This window comes from Salvelinus fontinalis, chromosome 4, assembly GCF_029448725.1.
Source record: "Salvelinus fontinalis isolate EN_2023a chromosome 4, ASM2944872v1, whole genome shotgun sequence".
NCBI classification, from domain to species: domain Eukaryota; kingdom Metazoa; phylum Chordata; class Actinopteri; order Salmoniformes; family Salmonidae; genus Salvelinus; species Salvelinus fontinalis.
Genome location: NC_074668.1, coordinates 65,496,348 through 65,523,191, shown reverse-complemented (window position 1 = coordinate 65,523,191; position 26,844 = coordinate 65,496,348). Strand labels below are relative to the sequence as shown.

Sequence of the window (26,844 nt, the reverse complement as noted above, 5' to 3'; positions counted from 1 at the left end):
TAGGACATGATACTTCACCCGCTATCCTCTCTGATGAATATTTAGCCATTCTGTTTAACGGTCTGAACATACTGAGTAGCAGAAGTATAACAGTCTTTCAGTATCAAGTTATCAACTTGCTCATCAAAGGCAGTTCAACCTGTCTGGATGCTGAAAAGGTGCTGAAAGGGAGCTGGGTCCATGAATTTTAAACGAGTCAATGTGAAATAAGGCACTTGGCTAAATGAATGATTCCCCATTGATCTCAGCAGGTAGTATGGAGCTGTGTTGGCCACCTCTGACTGGAACTGTGGCTAATCTGCTTCATTTGAAATGGTCTAAGGCTAAGTAGTCACAATACCGTCTCTCCACTCTTCTCCATCCCTCTTGCTTTCTCTTTGTCTACACGCCTACACAAACACATCATTCTATATCAATGAATATATAATTATTAGCCTCTAAATAGCTTTTTGTCATTACCCCCACTGACGGGTTTGGCAGTGTGCTAACTGGCCTGATTAGCCTATATTCAAGTCCCATTTATTTTGCATAAGGAACTGCTTGGGTTATCGCAAACAAAAGCGGAGGTCATAATTGGATAGCATTGTATGGGAGTCAGCTCCACTAAATGGGAGCAGACTTGGCTGGGGAGGAAAGGGTAACTTGCCACCGACATGGGTAATGTATTACGTTAGGAGTCCCACTGTGAGAGTGAAATTGACTTGGATCAAATACGTTTTCCCAATTAAATATATATTAACCATAATAGGGCCAGCCGCTAGTGTGAATATGAGAGACTCGTTCAAAATAGCAGAGCCTGCCTCTGCATCCATTTATATATTTACTTGGGGTCTTCATGAGGAAAAAGGGCTGGAATATGTTCCTCTTATTTCTACTGGAGTCCTGGCAGAACTAATAGGTGCAGCATGGAATGGTAATGCATTATTAAAGCCGGCTGAATTATGCTCTCCAGCTCAAATGAAGGCCTGTCCTCTATACAATTACCGACACAGCGGGCAGAGAGGGGCCAGGGCCAATTCTGTCCTTGTGCGCTTTGAATGGAAACTAATGTTCAACTAGAGCGCCTATGATTATGGCAGACTATGATTCATAAAATGCTGGCAATTTGCAATTTTTTTTGCATCAACACAAAAAAGGAGAAAATAACAAACACAAAAGCATGTTTCTTCCTGTCTCGGCCTGACCCCGTGACTAAAACACACCACCTCGGAACATTTCACATTCTCCTTTCGACATAAGATGTAGAATGGGGAACAAAAGAGGAAGAACACCTAGATACAGTATATGTCGTTACATTTAAAATCACAATGTCTAGACAGTGCAGTTGGAAACATTCTGATTCCAAGTAACACTTACAAATTAGACCAGCATGCACCTTGCACGGGGAGAAAGATAAAACAGACTCCCTGAGGCCAAACAATCAGGTGTAAAAAGAAAAATGCATTCCAGTTTTCCAGAACCAGACTGAAATGAGGATGAGGGGGACTTTAATTCAATAACTCTGAGTGAGAATAATCATGCCCTTAGGGCAGCTCTCTGGCCTCACCTTAACTCCATTATAACATCCCATCACCCAGCCCTGTCAGCAGGGAACATGACGGGAATTTCTTAAATGGCATTTTATTCACCCCTCGTTTCATTAGTTCTGTCTTTCCACAGGCGTGGAGCGGCTCTGATTAGTGGAGAGACTTATGGAGACAAACAGACCCTCCCCTATCTCCGATAACAACACCGATATACATACATACTGCATGATGTGCATGCACAAACACACAAACACACACACAGAAACGCACAAACAGATGAACAAACAGACAGGCACTCGCATGCATGCAGGTACACACAAACACTGGTGGGGGCTTCCCTATTGATCTCACATTAAGAAGCTGATGAGGGAATACCTGTCAGGAGTACATTGGGAGTTAGGAGCCAAACAGTCCCCCCCCCCATCAACCACTAAATAATCCCTTATGGCCCTAGGTATTACTTTCCCTCTGTTCCCAGGGGCCTCATCTTTACGCGAGTGACAGCCAACGGCTCAGAAAACAGCTCAATTCAATCTGAAATGCGGTTTGTTTCCATCTGACAGACTAACATTACAGTGGCAGGGGAACATGAAATACAGCAGGCATTGTTGTTTCTTATTGTATGTAATAATAGAATACCTGCCTGTGGCCTGTTGGCAGATCTGAGGACGTATCAGAGCTCTAGAAACAGCACAGGATCCAGTGTCTGCTATGACTGGAGCACAGCTCAGCTTCTCTTTACTACTCAAGCATGATGTCTCCCCTGAGGTCTCTGTCGAGTTACATGAACAATTTGTTTTATTACAGTAACAAGAGGGCTGCGCTTTAGAAATCAGTCCAGAGTCCCTGTGCTCATCTTCTTCACGCCCGTCAAAGTGTAAAAAATCCACTCTGAAATCCATCTGGCACAGAAAGAATCTTACACTAGACGGGGAATCGTACTCTATAACGAGAAAAAAACGTTTGGGAGAGCGTGCAGTGCACACTGTTGCTGTAATTGCAATTGAATGATTTCCTACTGTAGCTCATCTACATGGAGTGATTCCCAACAACACTGTACATGTCCTACCTAGAGAGCCTCCCTAGTATTGAATTAAGAATGATCATTATCTAAATGGATTTTTTATCATTGTGTATATTTATTTTGTTTCGTCTTAAAGGGTAGTCTTATGGGCCAATGGGGTGCCTTTGGAAACAAGCTCTAAATATGTGGCTTCTTTCTTGTAAAAAGCTGTGACTAGAAACTGAATTTTGCACAATGGAAGAAATCCTGTAGGTCCTAATATTAAATCTAATCTTACAGCTGCTGACACGCGGTGCAGGAAAATCAAATCCATTACATCCCCAGGCTATCCAGACTGTATTTTCCCTTATCAATTACCCAGCAAATCAAATAAAAACACCTTTGGGTCAATACACATTCGATTACAATTCTCCGTCACCTCAAAGGATTCTCAGTTTGATCCCATTTTCAGGAGACACTAACTGAAATAACATTTTGCTGCTGTATGATCAAATGACAGTAAAAGATCACATTAGGTGTAGCCCGACTGCGACTGTCCTCTGTATTTATTCTGTATTCTCCATGTTTCATTGCACTTAGTGTGTAATTTCATGTCAGGTGCTGTGCTATCAGTGACCCTGTTCATGTGTAGGGCAGTGATCTATCTCCACTCCTGCACCAGAGCTGCTGCCACAGACAGTAGGCCAGCTGGAGCCTGGCGACTCACCACCCACAGCCATGCCTCAGCAGGACAGAAGACTGGGGGCAGTGGCCCCCTTTCCTCCACTCTGGCCCCCTCCCCAATGGATGTGCTCTATGGTGACTCAGTTAGTGTGCACTGCACGCTCTCCCAATCGTTTTACCTCGTTATAGTGTACGATACCCCGTCTAGTGTAAGATTCTTTCTGTGCCAGATGTATTTTAGAGTGGATTTTTTACACTGACGGGCGTGAAGAAGACGAGCACAGGGACTCTCTACTGATTTCTAAAGTGCAGCCCTCTTGGTACTGTAATAAAACAAATTTCAGGGAAAGTAAGGTGCTGGTGGATGGAGGGAGGGGAGTCAGGGATGGAGGTATACTGTGGTGTAGTAGAAGGTAAACACACATTATGGCCGCTAACCCACCTTTTGCGTAAAAATGCATTGAAAGTATAGGGAACGTTACTTTACTCATGAGAACTGCGATCAGCATATTTTTTTTTACCATAACATCACTGGAGGTATATCAAAGTAGTGGTGGGGTGGGATTCTGGGGTTGAAGTGGAGGCTGCTGTTGGAGTAGGGATGGGATGGAGGGGGGATGGGTTATGAAGGTTACAGGCAGATGCAGGGTGATATATTGGGGTGATGGGGGGCGTTCAAGGTGTGGGGGAGAGTGATTGGAGGTGATGGTGGGGGTAAGTGTGTAGAAAAGGTTGGGGGTTGAGGTAGTCATAAGAGGCAATGTAGTCAGTCATAAGAGGGATATGTGAGTAGTAATATTATGGTGTGTGGATGCAGGAAATGAGTGTTGGTTAGAGACCGGCTGGGGGGTTAGGGCCATGGTGTCCATGTCAGTAAGTGAATATATGGTCCTCTGAGAGGCTTGGTGACTCTCTCTGGGCACACAGCCACACTGACTGACTCTCAACTCATCCATCTGGCGTCAGATCTGCCACGTTCCTTCCCCACTCCTCTGCATTACATTAGGACTGAGCTTCAGCTCTGACTACATGTTATCCACCAAACTGACTGTATAACAGACTTCTATCATGCATCCACACCGCCACCTCACCTCCTTCTCCATAGATACTGTTCACACTTTTTCGCCTTCCCTTCTGCTTCAGCGAAACCATGGAAATGTATTCTAAGATACCAAAAGCTGTGTGAACAATCTTTTGTCACAAACCAACAGGGATGAATATGCTTAGACACATGATTCACTCTCTATTCTATTATCCTTTGTTTGTTTTTATTGGAGCATAGAAAGATTAGTGCATTTGGAGTGAATATTTGCTCTCCCTTCCTCTGATCAGCTGTGTTCTTTCCTGTCTCATCTCGGCTGTTGTGGAATTCTTCTTTAAATATCTGAGTTGTGTGGTGATGAGGAGTCTGGGTGCTCTTTCTCAGTGTGGGTGACCAGCTCCCTGCCCTGACAGGCTGATGAAAGGACAGTTCAGATGCTGGGGCTCCTCCCCTGGGCTCCATGGGGACCCACATACAAACCGGCCACTCGGGCATTAACTACTGGGACTTTACTTCAAATGTCTCTCTTTAAATGGCATCCATTCACTCACTCACTCACTCACACACACACACACACACACACACACACACACACACACACACACACACACACACACACACACACACACACACACACACACACACACACACACAAATACATTTAGACCTGTTTTTGTGTGTGTGTGTGTTTTCTGTACCCTGTGGCGCTTCAAAAGAGCTCCTCTTTCAGAAGCAGATTGCCCTCTTCAAGGTTAGAGCTGAGACTGAATTTCGCGCGATGTGCTCCTGGCAGATGCATCCCTGCTTGCACATATCTGTTTAGCCTTGAGGGAGCCAGAGGCATCAATATGATAAATAATTTCTCCACAAACAATCAGCCATCAAAGATAGACTCCTAGCATGAATTGGTTTGGTTAATTTCTACATTTGTGTATACTGGTTTGTTCCAAATAACTACACCAAACCCACTGAATTCATTTAACCAACCTGTTTGTTAAACATGTTTGCTCATACTATATGCTACTCATACTATACACTATATGCTACTAAGTACAGGTGCCCTATTCTGCCACTTCAATTGGTTAAACAGGAACAATGAACAGGTATACTCGTTAACCTGCAAGTGTTATGCAAATATGATTTTTAGAAAATATATCTACTAGTTTTGTGTTTACCGTGGATAATTTACAGTGGGAAACTAACAGACCAATTACAGCCAACACCATAGCGAAAGGAGCTGTCCACATCGGTGGTGCTGAACCGGAGATGATAGTACTGTGTGTGCTATGGATGGTTTATCTATCAGGAAGTAGCATAAAGCAATAATAAATGATGTCAGAAATGGCAATGGTTACATATAGCCTACTTATCGGAAAGCAATGTAGCAGACGTTTTTACAAATAATTAACTGCAAATCCGTTTGATAGCGGCGCACTACAGCTGCTCAATCCCAATCCTAGGAATCGTGAATAAATATATAATGTAGTCTACGGTTCGAAAGGTCAGGGTTTATCGGAATATATAAATGGTACCTAGCCTACAATATATCTATTTCAATCGGGGGTTCTTTACCAATGCTTTTGACGGACGAATGTAGCCCAAGTAGCTTACTGTGTAGGTGGAGGAAAAAGCCGTCTGTGTGCTTGGTTCTTGTTTGCTACAGCCGACCTGTTGCACTGTCCGGCATCCTCTCTCCTTTCACCCCGACCCCAACATAAACTCTCTCTCTCTCACACACACACACACACACACACACACACACACACACACACACACACACACACACACACACACACACACACACACACACACACACACACACACGCAGTAAATACAAGTATCTTACCTTCAGAGTACTTAGACAAGACACAGCGTTCATTTGTTCCTTCAATCCTCCCTGGTTGCTGATGCCTCACGCGTCACTGGTTTGCTGAGAAGGACTATCAGGTTCAGATGGTATAAACTGCACATCATGGATTAGCGCCAACCTATAGCACTTCCTTCTCTCCCCCTGTCAACCTGCTCTATCTCTGTTCCTCCGTTTATTTGTCGCTTACTCTCTTGCTATATGTTAAGGAAGAAAGATGACGGCCCGTCTCTTTGCCATGTGTAGAGAGAGAGAAGTCTAGCGTTGTTACAGTTCTGCCGCTTTAAAGAGCAGGTCGCCCGACAGGTGGCCTGTCAATATTCTGAACATCGGTGACGTCACCATCGAGGAGACTGAATTTGAAAGTCCCTGAATATCTTTTTTTTTTAAAGGGCACACCACAACTCCAGCCAATCTTCCACCAAGCCATTCAACAGATACATATGAATATGCAAGATACTATATACCTGTTTATATTAGAGAGATAGATTTCACAGCTGTTGCCTGTTGGTACCAGATCTGGTTAAACCCCTTCCACATTTTTTGCATGCATTGTGAAAACCCAATTGAAAACACCTCCAATGAACCCCTTAATGCATTAAGACTGCATCTATAATCTTAATGCCTTGATAATCATAGGGGAATTAGCAACAATATCAATTATTGTGACAAATCATGTAGTTCCTTTTTAATGTGAAAAAAGTCACTATATGTTTTATTCACAAGGCATTTCATTGTTAAAATACGACACACACTATTCTGTTCATGTTGACCACTGTGTCACTGTATTCCTGTTAAACAAGTAGCTGTATAGTAGCCTACCAGCATGCTTGCCTGACAGATCTGCTCCTGCTTTGTCCCAATGTGTGTCGACTACAGTATACAGAACATTGCCTCCATTCTCCACTGGAGATCAGCACCTCAGCCTTTCAAAGAAACAGCTTGCATTTAAACACAGTGTCTCCACCCTCAGGAAGAACGCATGGAGGCAAATTGTTCTCTGTATTCTTCTCAAATTGGGCTTTTTACATGCATATTTCCTCTCTTTTATCCAAGACAGCAGCAAAGAGCCTGTAACTGGCATTTAGCAGTTTCACAAAGCAAGAGACCATGTAATCTTTTCAGATGTCAATGTGCTGCTTTAAACAGTATTATCTACTCAAAATATGTAGAGTTATAGTTTTTTCCTGATTGAATGAACACCTGAATTTTGTATTTTGTCCAAAGAAATGTGCTTGGATTTGTATGCAAGTGTCTTGGTGGGTAAAAATGAGACATATGGAAATATATCTTATGAAGAGCACACAAAAATATAGTTTGTTGAGCATTATACTAATGACTTCAATATAATATACTAGCTTTTTTATTGTGATGCACTAAATGTTCGGGTCTGACATACTGTAGTCGATGAAAACACATTTGCATATATCACAGATCTATATATTCTTTCATGTATGAAACATTATTCCTGAAACATTCTGGTTATAATGGTATGGGTAGGCAGGTAGCCCAGTGGTTAGAGCATTGAACTAGTAACTGAATGGTTGCAAGATTGAATCTCTGAGCTGACAAGGTAAAAATCTGCCGTTCTGCCCCGGACAATGCAGTTAACCCACTGTTCTTAGGCCGTCATTGAAAATAAGAATTTGTTCTTAACTGACTTGCCTTGTAAAATAAAATCTAAATATTGGTGTAGTATTTCTGCAATTCCAGTCGATACCGTCATTTTCTCTGTAAGGGTGTGATTCTTGAACTGCATTGTGTTAAGGGCTTGTAAGTAAGCATTTCACGATAAAGTCTACATCTGTTGTTTTCGTCGCATGTGACAAATAAAATTTGATTTGATTCTATTTTAATCCCTGTGTATAAAGAGTGCTTAATGAGACAATTAATAAAAAGCCTGGACCAGAGGGAGTGGCTCACATTGTATTTATAGACCATGGTTCATCATGCTCCCCGATGTTTCCAATCAGCCACTCAGAGTTCTCAGGAGACGATAAGGGCTTTGCTACCTGCCATGAAAACAGACCTGGGGTTCAAAGGTCACTAGAACAGATGTCTGTACTCGGTATCAGTGCTACAACACACACACCTGCCTGTGATGGGCTGGGTTTGTTTAGGCAGGGTATGGGCAATTCACTGTGCAGCGTGAGAGCGAGCATCTGCTCATGTATTTTCTCTCTCTCTCTCTCTCTCTCTCTCTCTCTCTCTCTCTCTCTCTCTCTCTCTCTCGCTCTCTCTCTCTCTCTCTCTCTCTCTCTCTCTCTCTCTCTCTCTCGCGCTCTCGCGCTCTCTCTCTCTCTCTCTCTCGCTCTCTCGCTCTCTCGCTCTCTCGCTCTCTCTCTCTCTCTCTCTCTCTCTCTCTCTCTCTCTCTCTCTCGCTCTCTCGCTCTCTCGCTCTCTCGCTCTCTCTCTCTCTCTCTCTCTCTCTCTCTCTCTCTCTCTCTCTCTCTCTCTCTCTCTCTCTCTCTCTCGCTCTCTCGCTCTCTCGCTCTCTCGCTCTCTCGCTCTCTCGCTCTCTCGCTCTCTCGCTCTCTCGCTCTCTCGCTCTCTCGCTCTCTCGCTCTCTCGCTCTCTCGCTCTCTCGCTCTCTCGCTCTCTCGCTCTCTCTCTCTCTCTCTCTCCAGCCAACAGAAAAGCAGGATCACCCACCAGGTGCCTCTCTTCCAGGTAACTGCCCTCATCAGCTAATGACCTTTTCTTTGGTAGGGTGTAAAACCTCAAACAATTCTAATGCTCTCCAGCCGGGCAATGCATGCTGCAGAACCATGACCTTCATTTAGGTCCTAACTAATCTGTTGTGGACAGACGAGACATATCTGACCAAATTAAGCAAGATTTTAGTTCTGGTTTAAGACCTAACTGAGAATCAGATTGATTTGATATCTTAGGGTATAACGGCAGCATGATGTCATGTGGCAAATGAAAAGTAAACCACTGGTAGTCCAATGTTGGTAAAAAAAAATGTTTTTAACATTGTGCATGAGTAGACTACTTCCTCCAACTGGCCCCATTGTGAATATGAGCCCCCGACTCCCCAGTGTTTCTCCTGTTGAGTTCAGGTGTCAGTCTGTTCTCACTTCAGCCCACCCACAGTGCTGCTTGACCTCTTAGTGCTCTGCTCTTCATTTAGAAAATGAAGGGAATCATTGATTGGCCAATCTCTATTCCATTTCTCCTCCTTTGCTTGGTACCTTGCTCTCCCTGAAACTCTCATTAGTGTTCTCCTACTGTTCACCCCACACGCCAACAGCACCAGCTCTCGAAAAGAAAGTGTGAAAAAAATAAAAAGATGAACCATATTCCATTTATGTAGTAGTGCAGTGCAAAACAACATCAGTATCAAACTTCACTATACTGGGTGATATGACTGTAGGCGATAACGACATTCATTTAGCCTTCAGCGTGACTGGAGTAGGCGATATACTCCTTGAATGTTTCAGAGTAAAACACTTTTCAATACTATGCCTGTTCATAGTAATATCAAAGAATACTGACAGAGTACGTAGCTCACCACATGAGAGAAGACTAGTTTAATGGCAAACAACCGTGCACCACCAAGAGCGTAGTCATCCAATCCGTTAGGACACCCACGTAACACCCACACAAACACATGGTCTCTCTCTCTCTCTCTCTCTCTCGTTCTCTCCCTCAATCTCTCCCTCTTTCTCTCCCCTCCTCTCTCTTCCTCTTGAACATACACATAAAAGTAGCCAATTAATCACCAATCAATCAAACCAATCAAAAGTCCAAGACGTTTCACACATATTTACAGGTGTCTTGATGGCTTTTGAACTTCCTTTATAGCAAACATACACAATTACTCCATCACACCTGAATAAATCTTTTACTGGATGCAAAACAAACCACACACACACGCGTCACATGAGTTGTTAAGCTATCTCCTCTCCTTCCTGTTTCTCTCTTCCTCTCTCCCTTTCTCTCTGTCCTTTGTTTGGCACATTTCTATTTCCATGGCAACCAGCATTAGAGTAAAAAGCAACCAATATTTTCCTGAGCTGTTTTTCAGTGAGTGGCAGACTTTCCTTTTCAGCGTGATTCGTGAACAGGATGAAGCTTGGCCAGCAACACAGGCAGGGCGGGAGGAGTAGGACTAGTCCCTCTGATTGGGTGGGGAATCAGACAGAGACGGCGACTTTTACACATCACACGTTACTCATGTGTTGTACACACTTTTAAATATGTTTTTCATATAGAGCCAAATACGGGTTATTTGGCGCTTAAAAATACAGGAACCCTTTTAGGTGCTATATAGAATTAGTTTTTTAAGGTTCTATAAAGAACCATGCTCGTACATTTCTAAATGGAACCTTTATTTTTAAAGGTTTCACATTTATTTAACTAGGCAAGTCAGTTAACAACAAATTCTTATTTACAATGAAAGGCCTACCAGGGAACAGTGGGTTGGGCTGCCTTGTTCAGGGGAAGAACAACATATTTTTACCTTGTCAGCTCAGTTATTCAATCCAGCAACCGTTTGGTTACTGGCCCAACACTCTAACCACTAGGTTACCTGCCACCCCAACTACCCAGTGTTATTGTGCTATCAATAATCCTTTTATAAGCTTCTATAAAGAACCATATATATATATAATATATATATATATATATATATATATATATTATATAGCACAATAAATCATTACAACCCTTTTCTGGTACTATAAATTATGTAACTATAAATGATCTGTATATAACCTTTATGGAGAATCTCAATAGCCTTTTGAAAACCATACAGGGTTATTTATTCTGGTTAGCCATATTATATTGCTTTCTCTTAAATTAAAATTCCTTTGTTGTTATTATAGTGTTAGTTGATTCATCTGGTGAGCTATCTCTGGAATAGATCATTTACATGGAACTGCTCGGAGTCCCCAGGGAGAGGTTTGAGAACCACTGATTTAGACAACAGTTCCCATGACACAAGGACTTACGTGAGTCTTTCACAAGACACAATTTCTGGCTGTAGTCATGTTCAACATTTAATGGTATAAGACAACACATTAGATAAACTGGAATGACACTTACGTTTGCACAAAAAAAGCTGTGTGCAAACCACGCCTAAAAATATTCTATTGAGCCGCCGCTCCTACATTTTAATTATCACTGAAAGAGGAAAGGACCCTTTTCTGAACTGCAAAGAGGTTATTTGGGTTATTTGAAGGGTTATTTGAGTCATTATGGTTCAACATAAAACCATCAGCCTTACCAAAGAACCCTTGAAGAACTATGTACTGGAGAGGGTGCACAGGCCACAAATTGTGTGCAAACAATCATCATCAAAGAGGGAATTACAAAGGTTGTTACTGGAATTTGAGGATGCCGTGGTTACACAGAGAGAAACCACAGTTGCAGTGGAATAGTCATATTTCGAAAGGTATCCTAGAGGTTAGAGCATTGGGCCAGTAACCAAAAGTTCACTGGTTTGAATACTTGATTGCTCCAGGGGCGTAGGACAATGGTGACCTTTGCCATGACCTCACTTCCTGCGGGTGTCTCAGGGGGAGTGGAGATATGTAAGAAATACATTTGCATTACACACTTGTGTGTAACAGGACAAATATAAACACCCACCAATTATTATTTTATAATTTATTTATTTATTTGTATCTTTATTTTGTGTGATTTTCACAGCCGAACAACTACAGTATATTTTCTCTGAGCTTTAGAGTAATATGGCGTGGCATTACCAAGGGGAGATAATTGTTCAATAAATCTGAATAAACCAGTACCATTTACTCAGACACATTTTGTCAAGAACATTCTTAAAATGTAATTCTATGCGAGCTAAAACTATTTTTATTCACTCATGTACTACACAATTTGATGAGGATGTAGTGAGTAATTCAGTTCAATTCTGAATGAGGCTTTCTTCAAAATGTCAGACATTGCTTTTTAGATAACAAAGCATATATTTTTTTTGTTATCTGGTCCTCACAAAAAAGTGTGTGTGTGTGTGTGTGTGTGTGTGTGTGTGTGTGTGTGTGTGTGTGTGTGTATATATATATATATATATATATATATATATATATATATATATATATATATATTAGTACATACATAAAATATCAGTTAAAAGTTTGCACCCACCTTCTCATTCAAGGGTTTTTCTTTATTTTTTTACTATTTTCGACATTGTAAAATAATAGTGAAGACGTCAAAACTATTAAATAACACATATGGAATCATGTAGTAACCAAAAAAGTGTTAAACAAATCAAAATATATTTTAGATTCTTCAAAGTAGCCAACCTTTGCCTTGATGACAGCTTTGCACACTCACACATTCTCTCAACCAGCTTCATGAGGTAGTCACCGGGAATGCATTTCAATTAACAGCTGTGCCTTGTTAAAAGTTAATTTGTGGAATTTCTTTCCTTCTTAATGCATTTCAGCCAATCAGTTGTGTTGTGATAAGGTAGGGGTGGTATACAGGAGATATTTGGTAAACCCTATTTGGTAAAAGACCGAGTCCATATTATGGCAAGAACAGCTGAAATAAGAAAAGAGAAATGACAGTCCATAATTTCTTTAAGACATGAAGGTCAGTCGATCCAGAACATTTCAAGAACTTTGAAAGTTTCTTCAAGCGCAGTCGCAAAAAACTCTCAAGCGCTATGATGAAACTGGCTCTCATGAAGACCGCCACACGAAAGGAAGACCCAAGTTCATTACAGTTACCAGCCTCAGAAATTGCAGCCCAAATAAATGCTTCACAGAGTTCAAGTAACAGACTCATCTCAACATCAACTGTTCAGAGGGGACTGCGTTAATCAGGCCTTCATGACCAAATTTCTGCAAAGAAACCACTACTAAAGGACACCAATAAGATGAAGAGACTTGCTTGGGCCAAGAAACACAAGCAATGGACATTAGACTGGTGGAAATCTGTCCATTGGTCTGCTGAGTCCAAATTTGAGATTTTTGTTTCCAACCGCTGAGTCTTTGTGAGAACAGATGCTCTCCGCATGTGTGATTCCCACCGTGAAGCATGGAGGAGGAAGTGTGATGGTGTGGGGGTGCTTTGCTGGTGACACTGTTGGTGATTTATTCAGAATTCAAGGCACACTTAACCAGCATTTTGCAGCGATTCGCAAAACACCAGTCTCAACGTCAACAGTGAAGAGGCGACTCCGGGATGCTAGCCTTCTAGGCAGAGTTCCTCTGTCCAGTGTCTGTGTTATTTTACCCATCTTAATATTTTATTTTTATTGTCCAGTCTGAGATATGGCTTTTTCTTTGCAACTCTGCCTAGAAGGCCAGCATCCCGGAGTTGACTTTTCACTGCTGACGTTGAGACTGGTGTTTTGCGGCTACTATTTAATGAAGCTGCCAGTTGAGGACTTGTGAGGCGTCTGTTTCTCAAACTAGACACTAATGAACGTGTCCTCTCGCTCAGTTGTGCTCCCACTTTCTATTCTGCTTAGAGACAGTTTGTGCTGTTCTGTGAAGGGAGTAGTAAACAGCGTTGTACGAGATCTTCAGTTTCTTGACAATTTCTTGCATGGGATAGCCTTCATTTCTCAGAACAAGAATAGACTGACGAGTTTCAGAAGAAAGGTCTTTGTTTCTGGCTATTTTGAGCCTGTAATCAAACCCACAAATGATGATGCTCCAGATACTCAACTAGTCTTAAGAAGGCCAGTTTTATTGCTTCTTTAATCAGGACAACAGTTTTCCGCTGTGCTAACATAATTGCAAAAGGGTTTTCTAATGGTCAATTAGCCTTTTAAAACTATAAACTTGGATTAGCTAACAATGTGCCTGTCACGTTCCTGACCTGTTTTTCCTTTTTCTTGTATTTATTTAGTTGGTCAGGGCGTGAGTTGGGGTGGGTTGTCTATGTGTTATTTTCTATGTTGGGATTTTTGTGTTCGGCCTGGTATGATTCTCAATCAGAGGCAGCTGTCAATCGTTGTCCCTGATTTGAGAATCATACTTAGGCAGCCTGGGTTTCACGTGTGTTTTGTGGGTGTTTGTATCTCGTGTCTGTGTTCGTGCCACACGGGACTGTTTTCGGTTTGGTCACGTTTGTTGTTTTTGTATGTGTAAGTGTTCAGTTTACGTTCATTAAATAATGACTACTTTCCACTCTGCGTGTTGGTCCGATCCATGCTCCTCCTCGTCTGAGGAGGAGAACGACTTCGACAGCCGTTACAGTGCCATAGGAACACAGAAGTGATGGTTGCTGATAATGTGCCTCTGTACGCCTATGTAGATCCATTAAAAATCAGCCGTTTCCAGCTACAATAGTTGTTTACACTGTATTTCTGATCAATTTGATGTTATTTTAATGGACAAAAAAGGTGCTTTTCTTTCAAAAACAAGGACATTTCTAAGTGACCCCAAACTTTTGAACGGTAGTGTATATTAATATAATATAAATCCATGCGCTTTTTAGTATTAATAGTAAACTTTTCAGTCACGTCCATCACAGATCCCCAACTGTACCTGAATTGAATTTCCTTTCATAATTTCCCTTTTCTTAAATGGCTTGGCCCACCATGTCTAAACAACACTGGAGGAACAACTTACCAAAATGCAGCCCCCCTCCTAAGCATCTGCAACCTCCCTCATGGTCCCCTGCAGAACAAAGGAGCTTTTCACAGATGAGAGGCAGGTGAGAGCCACCAAATGGAGCTCAAGTAGGCCCCGGCCTTCCTCCGTTGATGGCACAAGTACTGCTCTCTCTCTCCTTCTCACTGTGTCACCCACAGGTCTAGTCCATCTTTATAATACATCTCAGGCTTCTGCTAAAAGCCTGAGCGAGCAAGACTGGTATAATTGCATTTCTAGAAATACACTAATAATGTCATGTACTCAGGAAAACGCTTGGCCAAATGTGTGTGTCCTCAGAACAACCCTGGACAGGCACAGATATAGGCATTCCACATACAGGATGTGAGTTTTACCCTGATGAAAAGATGAAGACCTTTTGTCCCCATAGCCCCTATTAGAGAGAATGCACACTACATACTGCAATGTTCACTAAGAAACTCTAATGTTCTTTCCCTTGTTTTTAAAGTCTGTTTTTAATGTTAGCCTGTACTATAACATGCTGCTAGCAAAGGAAATTATAAGTTGTAGAGTGGCCATGCGTGGAACAGGGATAATTGGTGTTAGACCCATTATGCTGCACTCAAGGCCATGCGTGCAGTCCTTTCCACTGTTTTAAGCCTATTTCGCTCTTTTTTGTGAGTTTTTTTTATACACACATCCATCGCTGCTAGAGCGCACAGAATCACGGAGCAAGATCAAACAGGGGGCTGAGAAGACCGTTTCTTTTGTTTGTCTTTTCTTTTTCTTATAAAGAAAATCTAAAACCACCATGTTATTCCTTTAAAAAATGGAATATGAAATATAATACAATACAATAACAGAATGCTATAATCGACACAAAAAGAGTTTAAAATGCCATTCTTGTTCATATTTGACGAATAGACACATGTAAGGGTTGAAAGAACATGGGCTTATAATAGTTGGGTAAATCCAATGTAAAAAAGCAATGAATGAAAATTGTAGGACAAATCAATTGTATGAGAAAGCGGTAATAGCTGGGTACTGTATAAAGGAGACTTTTCATTGTGGATGTCTTACCTATCCATTGAAACCTATCCTGAAACAAATACCCAATGCTGCGACATACTGTATGTCCTTAGCACATTGCAAGGTTATTAAACGTAATGAAAAAAGCGTGGGCGGTATACCGTGTATATACCGTATCCCGGGCTATTTTGAAATACCCATGGTATGGGGGGGTTGGACATCTTCATAGGTTTTGAAAACTATCAGGAATAAACAGCACAAGACAGAAGCGTCAATTAACATATCACTTATTGCCACTTTTTCCTCCATAGTCGTTGCTATCGGAACGTTCAGACCGAAACTGACTCTACAAGGCGTCACAAGCGTTCCACAGGGATGCTGGCCCATGTTGACTCCAATGCTTCCCACAGTTGTGTCAAGTTGGCTGGATGTCCTTTTGGTCGTGGACCATTTTTGATACACACAGTAAAATGTTGAGCGTGAAAAGCCCAACAGCGTTGCAGTTCTTGACACACTCAAATCAGTGGGCTACTACCACTGGCGCCTACTACCATACCCCATTCAAAGGCACTTAAATCTTTTGTCTTGCCCATTCACCCTCTGAATGACACGTACACAATCCATGTCTCAAGGTTTAAAAATCCTTCTTTAACCTGTCTCCTCCCCTTCATCTACACTGATTTGAAGTGGATTTAACGAGCTACATCAATAAGGGATGATAGCTTTCGCCTGGATTCATCTGGTCAGTGTATGATGCCCTGCAAAGAGTAGGTGTTCCTAATGTTTTGTAAACTCAGTGTTTATGACTATAAGTTAATTTATTTGGCACATCTTAGATAGTAATCTCCAGCTCAGGACTCCAGCTATGCATTTGGTGGCTAGCTTTTGCAAGATCAAGCTTCTTTGCTACAGCAGAGACAATCAATCCCCTCCACTTCTCCAAACCCGACCCTGAAAAGACTGTGTCCCACGTGATGGGCATCCATATAGGATGCCATTCAACATGTGCAGTTCCGCTATGCAGACATCATGCAGGCTTTGAGGAAAGCGGCCAACTCCACGTCCACCCCAATATGTTTTGTTCTTGCACCAAACTGTGAGTAGCCTTTTAAGATACAGCAGTTGTAGAACTTTATGAGCTGGATTGTCTGCCGTTGCAATTAGTTTAAGTTTGCTTGTTAGTATTTTTTATTTTTTTTTACATTTGGAAAGATGTGTGCACTGCCGGTGCTACTGTTTACCCCGGTATGGTACAAGAATGGTATGAAGGTACGAACATCTGTATACTGCCCGACCCTAGTATGAGATATTGTCCTGTATTGACCTGAATCCTTCTTGAAAGCCCTCCATAGAGAAACATACAGTATGTTCTACAGTGAAGGATTATTCACAGGACTGTTGCTAACAGACGCTGATCCTTCAGTTGGAAGGAGGGGGATGGGTGGGAGGGCACTGGGGAACTGAGCTACACATTTAGGAGGAAGGACTGTTACGCTATTCTTTAGGATAGGATGGCCATCTGGAAGAAAAAAACACAATTTAGAGTGAGTGGGCTCAAGAGATGCTAAGGCAGTGTTAGTGGAGCTGGTGCGGCCTCAACTTAGGGTTGAATTTGTGTTCGATGAGCTGGTCGATAATTTATTGGAATATTCTGTGTTAGTACACTGATAGTGTACAATTCTCTCTCTTTCTCTCACTTACACACTCTCTCTCTCTCTGAGAGAGGTGTGATTCTACAGCGGCTCCCTGTGTGTGAGTGTGTGTGAGGGTGTCCGTCCGCATGTGGAATGCTTTCCATTTGATTTCACCTGGATGCCAGACCTGTAATATGAAACAGAAAACCCTACAGGAGTCCCTATTTCAGTCTAATCACTTCAGCCCTCTCTCTCACTTGGGAAAAGTGAGAATTGCAGGTACTTCATGCAAGAGCAAATGACATGAAAGTGGATTTTTGAAATTACGATCGCATAGTGACCTTATAAAAGTTTATCCTCATGGTCGGGGGTATTTCCTAAGTCCGTATGTAGTTTGAAGGTTCACAGTTTTTATTTAAATTGCAAAATCTTTCAAAAAGAATCTTGGTTCCCGATAGCTCAGGTTGTTGGAGCATGTTGCTTGCATGCATGTCTATACAGTATATGGCTTAACTGTAAACTGCTTTAAATAACATTTGCAATGAAACAGTAATCTCATGTTTTTTAAAAACTGAAACCCGGTGCCATTAATGCTCCACTACATTTACCATATGCATTTTGCGCTGAGTGAGGCCTTTTGCATACAGGCTGTGTATTTTGGTCATGTTTGACCTTGTGATGTGAACAGGATGAACAGTAGACACTTCTTTATTATTATGGTTCTCTTGAGTAAATGTAGTCGATTTGATCAACAGCGTTGACCTCCCATATTACTCTACACACACTAAGACATGTACCATCCCCATGAACGCTTCCGGTGAGCGGCCATCATATCATGCCAGAAACACTAAAGTATCACGTAACATCAGAGCTGATGGAGAGAGAACGTTCTCTGCTGCGTTTATAAAACTGTAAAAAGAGCAGCATGGTAACGTTGTTTTATGTACAATGTTGTCAACAAAATTTGGTTGCGTCCCTGTTGCAGAATGCAGCCTTTTGACAGCATGTGCTAAAATCGATTTAATCCACACTTGCATCCGTTCTTTTGGTGATTAGAATTAAGGTTGTAACAACGAAAAGGCAGCAGAGACCTACAGTATGTTTTAGCAGGGAAGTTTTGTCGGGTGAACTGATTTGTAACCATGAATAATACCATTTTGTCAAACTGTTGTGAATCAATAAGGTACGTTTGATTCTATAGGGGAAAGAATCAATCGGAAAATGATTTGTGAGGGTGTAGGGGCAAATTTGTGTAATCATGTCTTTATGAGATTTGATCTATTTACTTTATTTGGTCTAATCAGTACAATAATTATTTTTCTTAACAATGGGCTAATATAGAGTAATTACTCTGCTTGTGTCTTCACAATTTTTCCAGTGTGTTCACATATTTTAAATCTAATATTTCTACTTTTGTCTTTGAAAATTAACTATATGAGGCTGTATATTATTGCAGCCATTCATGGACAATTTTGAATAAGTCATACAAATAAGCATTGAGTATTAATATAATTTTGTACATTTTAGTGTTTTGTACATGCTAGGCAGAGATGTTAGGGGTATTCACAACTCACAAACACATATATTTTGTCATTGTAGAGTAAGAGAATGGCAAGGATCTTCAACTAGTAGGCATAAAGTACCTGAATATTGATATTCATTAGATTTTCTTAAAGGTTTGGTGATTTTGAGAAATTAATTGTTATAACAAAAACATTTTCAAACACCCAGCATTTGGGAAACATAGATCAGGGGTGGCAAACCCTCCTGGAGAACAAACAGGATTTTCTTCCAGTCCTATTTTAAAGGGATCGTTCACCCAAATTACAAAATACTAAATGTTTGTGTCTTTACCTTCAAAGCAGTCTATTGACAAGGAGACTACAATCTATGATTTGGTTACCCACTGCCATCAACTATTAATATTAGCATTTCCTGTGGAGAGCCTTGGTGAAGTGGTAGCACTTCCCGGCACATGTTGCATACATGAAGTTAGCTTTAAAACAGTACAATTTTCCTGGGGGAGGACACCCAGTACCCCCGTCTAGGGGTTGTGCCAATGGGCATTGAAATTCACATTACAAATCTCACTCCAAGCTTTCTTCAAAAGTTGGCAACCCTGTGGAATGTGACAGGTGTAGGCATTAGTCCTTCTATGTTCAAAGAAACATGGAATCAAATCTCTTCAGTAGCCAAGGGTGATATGACTACACAAATGAATAAAATTAACTGATCAACTAAACCCAATACTTAATGCAACTGCTATTTCATGCACTATACGTTTTGCTTAGCTTAGATAGTTGTATTTTGATCAATTGTATCTGTCCTCACAGAGAGAAGCCCATGTGCTTTGCTCCACACCATCATGGCTGCTTTTCACTTCAGACAGATGTGTGTGTGGCTGCCCTGATCTCGGTTGCCATGGTGACAAGGCACAGAGTTATTCACTGCCTGCCTGGAAACCGAGTTCCTGCTAATTGCTGTTGTCATGGCAATGCAGCTGATGTAATAGTGGGAAAGGGCAAGAATCTTAACCCTTTTTAGATGCAGCCCTAAAATACCATGCACTTCTCCAAGAGCTGGGGTATGGGAGGATGTGCTGTAGTTAAATTAGTATTTGAATGAATGTAAAATATATCTATATATACGGATAACAAAAATACATTTAGGCCTCCAATTAAATATAGCACAAAGAAATTATGGATGACGAACAACAAATTTCTTATTGTGTTCTTTACACACAGTCTCAGTAATTACAAGTGGTCTTATTCTGATTTTGTCTTAAAGATGGCAATTTGTTATGGCCTCTGGTAAACTGCAGTGTATTGATTTTTGCCAAGTCCATATGATTTAACCCTGCTGTGCCTCTCTACTTATGCAATCACTTGTTACAATAGAGGTTGCCTAACTGCAATGTCAGTGGTTGATTTAACGATAGCAACAGGTCATGTCATCAACAACAAGAGCCTTCGACGACGGCATCACTAACCCAACATCAAAACCAACATTCTGTGATTCTAGGGCCAAATGCTGATTGTCAATCTTTTACATGAGCAACAAGTAGAATAACATCACTGTTTCAGTACTTCCAAGGTTTAATAGCAACGTTTCAACAACTTACTGTAGTTGCCCGATGAACACAGCATGCAGGGTATTCATTTGGCATTATATACTGCTCCTGTTGGTGTTTGATTTTGTACACTACTCAATCTTGAACATGGACCAAACATTACCCAGAATTTGTTCATATTGTGTATGTACAGTTTGTGAGATTTTACTTTCTTACTCCCTCCTCTTTGCTACTTGTGGAGCACAAGTCTGCAACAAACCCACGCCACAAGGGTCCTTGACCTGCCCCGGAGTCGTCTCCTTTGTAGTGTCCAACAAAGGACTGTCTTGACTTTGACATCTGATTACATCCTCAGTACATGACCTAGCCACCTGAGACTGGATTGGTTGACTTGGCATGAACCAAAGCCATGACAATACGCATCTCTGACTGTAGCATGACCCTTGTCTTAAGATAACAACACTTCCAGACATAAAGGCAGTGTTTCTCTATGTGAACCACAGACATCAGAAATCCCTATCTCACCAGTCACTTCCAACAGGAAGAAAAGGGGGTTTAATGAGAGATGGCATTTTATCGAGTGTTTCTTACCAGAGGGCAGGGTCCCTTCTGCCCCGTAGAGAAGGAGGTATGTAATTTTCACTTCCCCTGGGTCCTACAGAGTGACACTGTGATGGGGGAGCACCCATTGAGAGGAATAAGGTTGTCATTAATGACGAACACCTCCAGCCCTTCTACATTTAACCCTTGTATGTGACCAGCAACTCTTAACTTGTTTATTTGCAATTTGAGCGTAATCCAATGGAAAGTGCTTGATAAATTATCATTTGTCACTATAATTGTTACTAATTTGCAGGACTTGGCCTGGGATAGCTACTTGGATCGGATACCTCCAAGGAAAATTAGGTTGTTAGTGATTGTGTCACATACTTAGCTTCTGACTCTGTGTGGTCACTAAAGATCCTATGGCACTTGTCATTAGAGGGGCTATCGATCCGGTTTCCTGGCTTCCTAATCTGGCCCTTCATACAGTATTATCATACCAACCTAATCATCCCAGCTTCTAATTGGCTCATTCAACCCCTCAACACTCTCTTGCAAGTCTCCAGTTGGCTGTTGTTGGAAATAAGAATGCATTCTCGATCAGGATCTACGTTTATAGATAAATGTATGACAAAAAAGAGAACAGATTGAATCACTTATTCTACCAACTGTGTATCGACTACATGGACCTCTGTAGTTATTGGTGTTTTTTCCTCTAGAGCGTATCATATTTAAATCTTCTATATTGACACACCATACTTCCGGTTTTGATTACGTTGTTCTCTCTTCACAGGGAAATAATTTGACATCAGCAGGGAGTGCATACAGTGCATTTATTTACTAACTAGGAGATAAGACCCTCCCTGTGCGTTCGGCTCTGACATATTCATCATCAATGATTCTGTTCCCTTTCCTCGGATGTCGCTGTCACATAGACACTGTTTTTTAATATGACGTTTTAAAACAGAAGCATAAAAAACATAGTTAGAGAATGCAGATCATCAAGGGAAATAGCTAAATACTTAAAGTATAAGGACTAATTGTCGGAGGGAAAATAAACAGCAATAGAACCGTCCCCTTGAACCCTCTCACACCCTATTGTCAAGACTAGAACATGAAGGCTTAGGAGGAGTTTGCCCCCAACTATTGATCTCACCACATGTATTTCATTATTTCATAGCATCTATATATCTCAGTACAGACGCTGTCTTGAAAGTGTGATCTCCACCTGAGGAGAGGCCTGTTACAACATTAAGACGCATGGACTGCTGACAGCTGATATTAAATTGAGTGCTGTCGCCTGGTGATGCAGGCTGTGAATGTATTGGGTGAGGAGAGGAAGGCCTCCCACAGGTTCTGACAGCTCCCCACAGCCCACCACACCCACCGTTCCTCACAGTCCCACCACACCCACCGTTCCTCACAGTCCCCCCACAGCCCACCACACCCACCGTTCCTCACAGTCCCACCACAGCCCCCACACCCACCTTTCCTCACAGTCCCTCCACAGCCCACCACACCGCTCCTCATAGTCCCCCCACAGCCCACCACACCGCTCCTCACAGTCCCACCACAGCCCACCACACCGCTCCTCACAGTACCCCCACAGCCCACCACACCGCTCCTCACAGTCCCCCCACAGCCCACCACACCGCTCCTCACAGTTTCCCCACAGCCCACCACACCGCTCCTCACAGTTCCCCCAAAGCCCACCACACCGCTCCTCACAGTTCCCCCACAGCCCACCACACCGCTCCTCACAGTTCCCCCACAGCCCACCACACCGCTCCTCACAGTTCCCCCACAGCCCACCACACCCCTCCTCACAGTCTCCCCACAGCCCACCACACCGCTCCTCACAGTCCCCCCACAGCCCACCACACCACTCCTCACAGTTCCCCCACAGCCCACCACACCACTCCTCACAGTTCCCCCACAGCCCACCACACCGCTCCTCACAGTCCCCCCACAGCCCACCACACCGCTCCGCACAGTCCCCCCACAGCCCACCACACAGCTCCTCAAAGTCCCCCCACAGCCCACCACACCCCTCCTCACAGTTCCCCCACAGCCCACCACACAGCTGCTCACAGCGTCCCACAGCCCACCACACAGCTCCTCAAAGTCCCCTCACAGCCCACCACACCCCTCCTCACAGTTCCCCCACAGCCCACCACACAGCTGCTCACAGCGTCCCACAGCCCACCCACCGTTCCTCACAGTCCCCCCACAGCCCACCACACCCACCGTTCCTCACAGTCCCACCACAGCCCACCACACCCACCTTTCCTCACAGTCCCCCCACAGCCCACCACACCGCTCCTCACAGTACCCCCACAGCCCACCACACCGCTCCTCACAGTACCCCCACAGCCCACCACACCGCTCCTCACAGTCCGACCACAGCCCACCACACCCCTCCTCACAGTTCCCCCACAGCCCACCACACCCCTCCTCACAGTCCCCCCACAGCCCACCACACCGCTCCTCAAAGTCCCCCCACAGCTCCTCACAGTTCCCCCACAGCCCACCACACCCCTCCTCACAGTCCCCCCACAGCCTGCCACACCACTCCTCACAGTCCCCCCACAGCCCACCACACAGCTCCTCAAAGTCCCCCACAGCCCACCACACCCCTCCTCACAGTTCCCCCACAGCCCACCACACAGCTGCTCACAGCGTCCCACAGCCCACCACACAGCTCCTCAAAGACCCCCCACAGCCCACCACACCCCTCCTCACAGTTCCCCCACAGCCCACCACACAGCTGCTCACAGCGTCCCACAGCCCACCCACCGTTCCTCACAGTCCCCCCACAGCCCACCACACCCACCGCTCCTCACAGTCCCACCACAGCCCACCACACCCACCTTTCCTCACAGTCCCCCCACAGCCCACCACACCGCTCCTCACAGTCCGACCACAGCCCACCACACCGCTCCTCACAGTTCCCCCACAGCCCACCACACCGCTCCTCACAGTACCCCCACAGCCCACCACACCGCTCTTCACAGTACCCCCACAGCCCACCACACCGCTCCTCACAGTCCCCCCACAGCCCACCACACCGCTCCTCACAGTCCCCCCACAGCCCACCACACCGCTCCTCACAGTCCCCCCACAGCCCACCACACCCCTCCTCACAGTTCCCCCACAGCCCACCACACCTCACAGTTCCCCCACAGCCCACCACACCGCTCCTCACAGTTCCCCCACAGCCCACCACACCGCTCCTCACAGTACCCCCACAGCCCACCACACCCCTCCTCACAGTCTCCCCACAGCCCACCACACCACTCCTCACAGTTCCCCCACAGCCCACCAAACCCCTCCTCAAAGTCCCCCCACAGCTCCTCACAGTTCCCCCACAGCCCACCACATCGCTCCTCACAGTCCCCCCACAGCCCACCACACAGCTCCTCAAAGTCCCCCCACAGCCCACCACACCCCTCCTCACAGTTCCCCCACAGCCCACCACACAGCTGCTCACAGTCCCCCCACAGCCCACCACACAGCTCCTCAAAGACCCCCCACAGCCCACCACACCCCTCCTCACAGTTCCGCCACAGCCCACCACACAGCTGCTCACAGCGTCCCACAGCCCACCCACCGTTCCTCACAGTCCCCCCACAGCCCACCACACCCACCGTTCCTCACAGTCCCACCACAGCCCACCACACCCACCTTTCCTCACAGTCCCCCCACAGCCCACCACACCGCTCCTCACATTCCGACCACAGCCCACCACACCGCTCCTCACAGTTCCCCCACAGCCCACCACACCGCTCCTCACAGTCTCCCCACAGCCCACCACACCGCTCCTCACAGTCTCCCCACAGCCCACCACACAGCTCCTCACAGTTCCCCCACAGCCCACCACACCGCTCCTCACAGTCCCCCCACAGCCCACCACATAGCTCCTCACAGTTCCCCCACAGCCCACCACACCCCTCCTCACAGTTCCCCCACAGCCCACCACACCCCTCCTCACAGTCCCCCCACAGCCCACCACACCGCTCCTCACAGTCCCCCCACAGCCCACCACACAGCTCCTCACAGTTCCCCCACAGCCCACCACACCCCTCCTCACAGTCCCCCCACAGCCTGCCACACCACTCCTCACAGTCCCCCCACAGCCCACCACACAGCTCCTCACAGTTCCCCCACAGCCCACCACACCCCTCCTCACAGTTCCCCCACAGCCCACCACACCCCTCCTCACAGTCCCCCCACAGCCCACCACACCGCTCCTCAAAGTCCCCCCACAGCTCCTCACAGTTCCCCCACAGCCCACCACACCCCTCCTCACAGTCCCCCCACAGCCTGCCACACCACTCCTCACAGTCCCCCCACAGCCCACCACACCCCTCCTCACAGTCCCCCCACAGCCTGCCACACCACTCCTCACAGTCCCCCCACAGCCCACCACACAGCTCCTCACAGTTCCCCCACAGCCCACCACACCCCTCCTCACAGTTCCCCCACAGCCCACCACACCCCTCCTCACAGTCCCCCCACAGCCCACCACACCGCTCCTCAAAGTCCCCCCACAGCTCCTTACAGTTCCCCCACAGCCCACCACACCCCTCCTCACAGTCCCCCCACAGCCTGCCACACCACTCCTCACAGTCCCCCCACAGCCCACCACACCCCTCCTCACAGTCCCCCCACAGCCTGCCACACCACTCCTCACAGTCCCCCCACAGCCCACCACACCCCTCCTCACAGTTCCCCCACAGCCCACCACACCCCTCCTCACAGTCCCCCCACAGCCCACCACACCGCTCCTCAAAGTCCCCCCACAGCTCCTCACAGTTCCCCCACAGCCCACCACACCCCTCCTCACAGTCCCCCCACAGCCCACCACACCCCTCCTCACAGTCCCCCCACAGCCCACCACACCACTCCTCACAGTCCCCCCACAGCCCACCACACAGCTCCTCACAGTTCCCCCACAGCCCACCACACCCCTCCTCACAGTCCCCCCACAGCCTGCCACACCACTCCTCAGAGTCCCCCCACAGCCCACCACACCCCTCCTCACAGTCCCCCCACAGCCCACCACACCCCTCCTCACAGTCCCCCCACAGCCCAGGCCATTGAGGATACAGAGTTTAAGTTCTTATCATTGACTGGATTATAAGTGTTCAAATTAGCATTCACAGTCCAAACAACATATCAACAACAGCTTCCTAATGGTCCAGTAAAATGCAGACACACACACAACTCCAATGTAGATTTGGCCTTGTGTTTAGGGATATTGTCCTGTTGAAAGCAGTGGGCTGGTAGGAGGAGCTGTAGGAGGATTGGCTCTGTCACGACTTCCGCCGAAGTCGTCCCTCTCCTTGTTCGGGCGGCGTTCAGCGGTCGACGTCACCGGCTTTCTAGCCACCGCCGATCCACTTTTCATTTTCCATTTGTTCTGTCTTTGTCTTACACACCTGGCTTCACTCACCAATTACTTGTTTACTATTTAACCCTCTGTTGCCCATGTTGTATTTGTGAGTGATTGTTATTTGTTACGTGGATGATTGTCAGGCGCTGCACACTGTTATAGACCGTGTTTTTGGCACTAGTATGTTTTATGTGCTGTCATTTGGTAACCGGTATTAAAGTGCGCCTGTTTATTATACTCCGCTCTCCTGCACTTGACTTCGCCTCCCATATACACGCCTTACAGGCTCATTGTAATGTGTGGAATGGAATTGATAGAACAGTATCAAACACATCAAACATATGGATACCACATGTTTGACTCCATTCCATTTATTCCATTCCAGCCATTACAATGAGCCTGTTCTCCTAAAGTTCATCCCACCAGCCTCCTCAGTTTGAAAGTTGAATTCATCTCCCAGTGTCTGGTGGAAAGCAGACTGAACCAGGTTTTCCTCTAGGATTTTGCCTGTGCT

General features: G+C 45.0%; 1 protein-coding gene across 1 annotated transcript; it reads left to right on the top strand.

Moving 5' to 3' along the window:
• The first annotated feature begins 11,601 nt into the window (after positions 1-11,601).
• Positions 11,602-26,078, top strand: LOC129852909 (uncharacterized). Its single transcript, XM_055918512.1, has 9 exons — positions 11,602-11,659; positions 22,335-22,532; positions 22,996-23,230; positions 23,397-23,548; positions 23,680-23,849; positions 24,406-24,696; positions 25,160-25,344; positions 25,456-25,629; positions 25,982-26,078. The coding sequence occupies exons 1-9, from the start codon at positions 11,602-11,604 to the stop codon at positions 26,076-26,078; spliced, it is 1,560 nt and encodes a 519-aa protein (XP_055774487.1).
• Positions 26,079-26,844: the final 766 nt, after the last annotated feature.

What these genes read in the sequence shown, in the direction of transcription:
- LOC129852909 (XM_055918512.1), top strand. Translation starts at nt 11,602, where the DNA reads ATGGTGACCTTTGCCATGACCTCACTTCCTGCGGGTGTCTCAGGGGGA. An exon ending in CACACCCACCTTTCCTCACA is followed by an intron (nt 23,231 to 23,396) that starts GTCCCCCCACAG and finishes CCCTCCTCACAG; the next exon opens with TCCCCCCACAGCCCACCACA. An exon ending in CCACCACACCGCTCCTCACA is followed by an intron (nt 24,697 to 25,159) that starts GTTCCCCCACAG and finishes CCCTCCTCACAG; the next exon opens with TCCCCCCACAGCCCACCACA.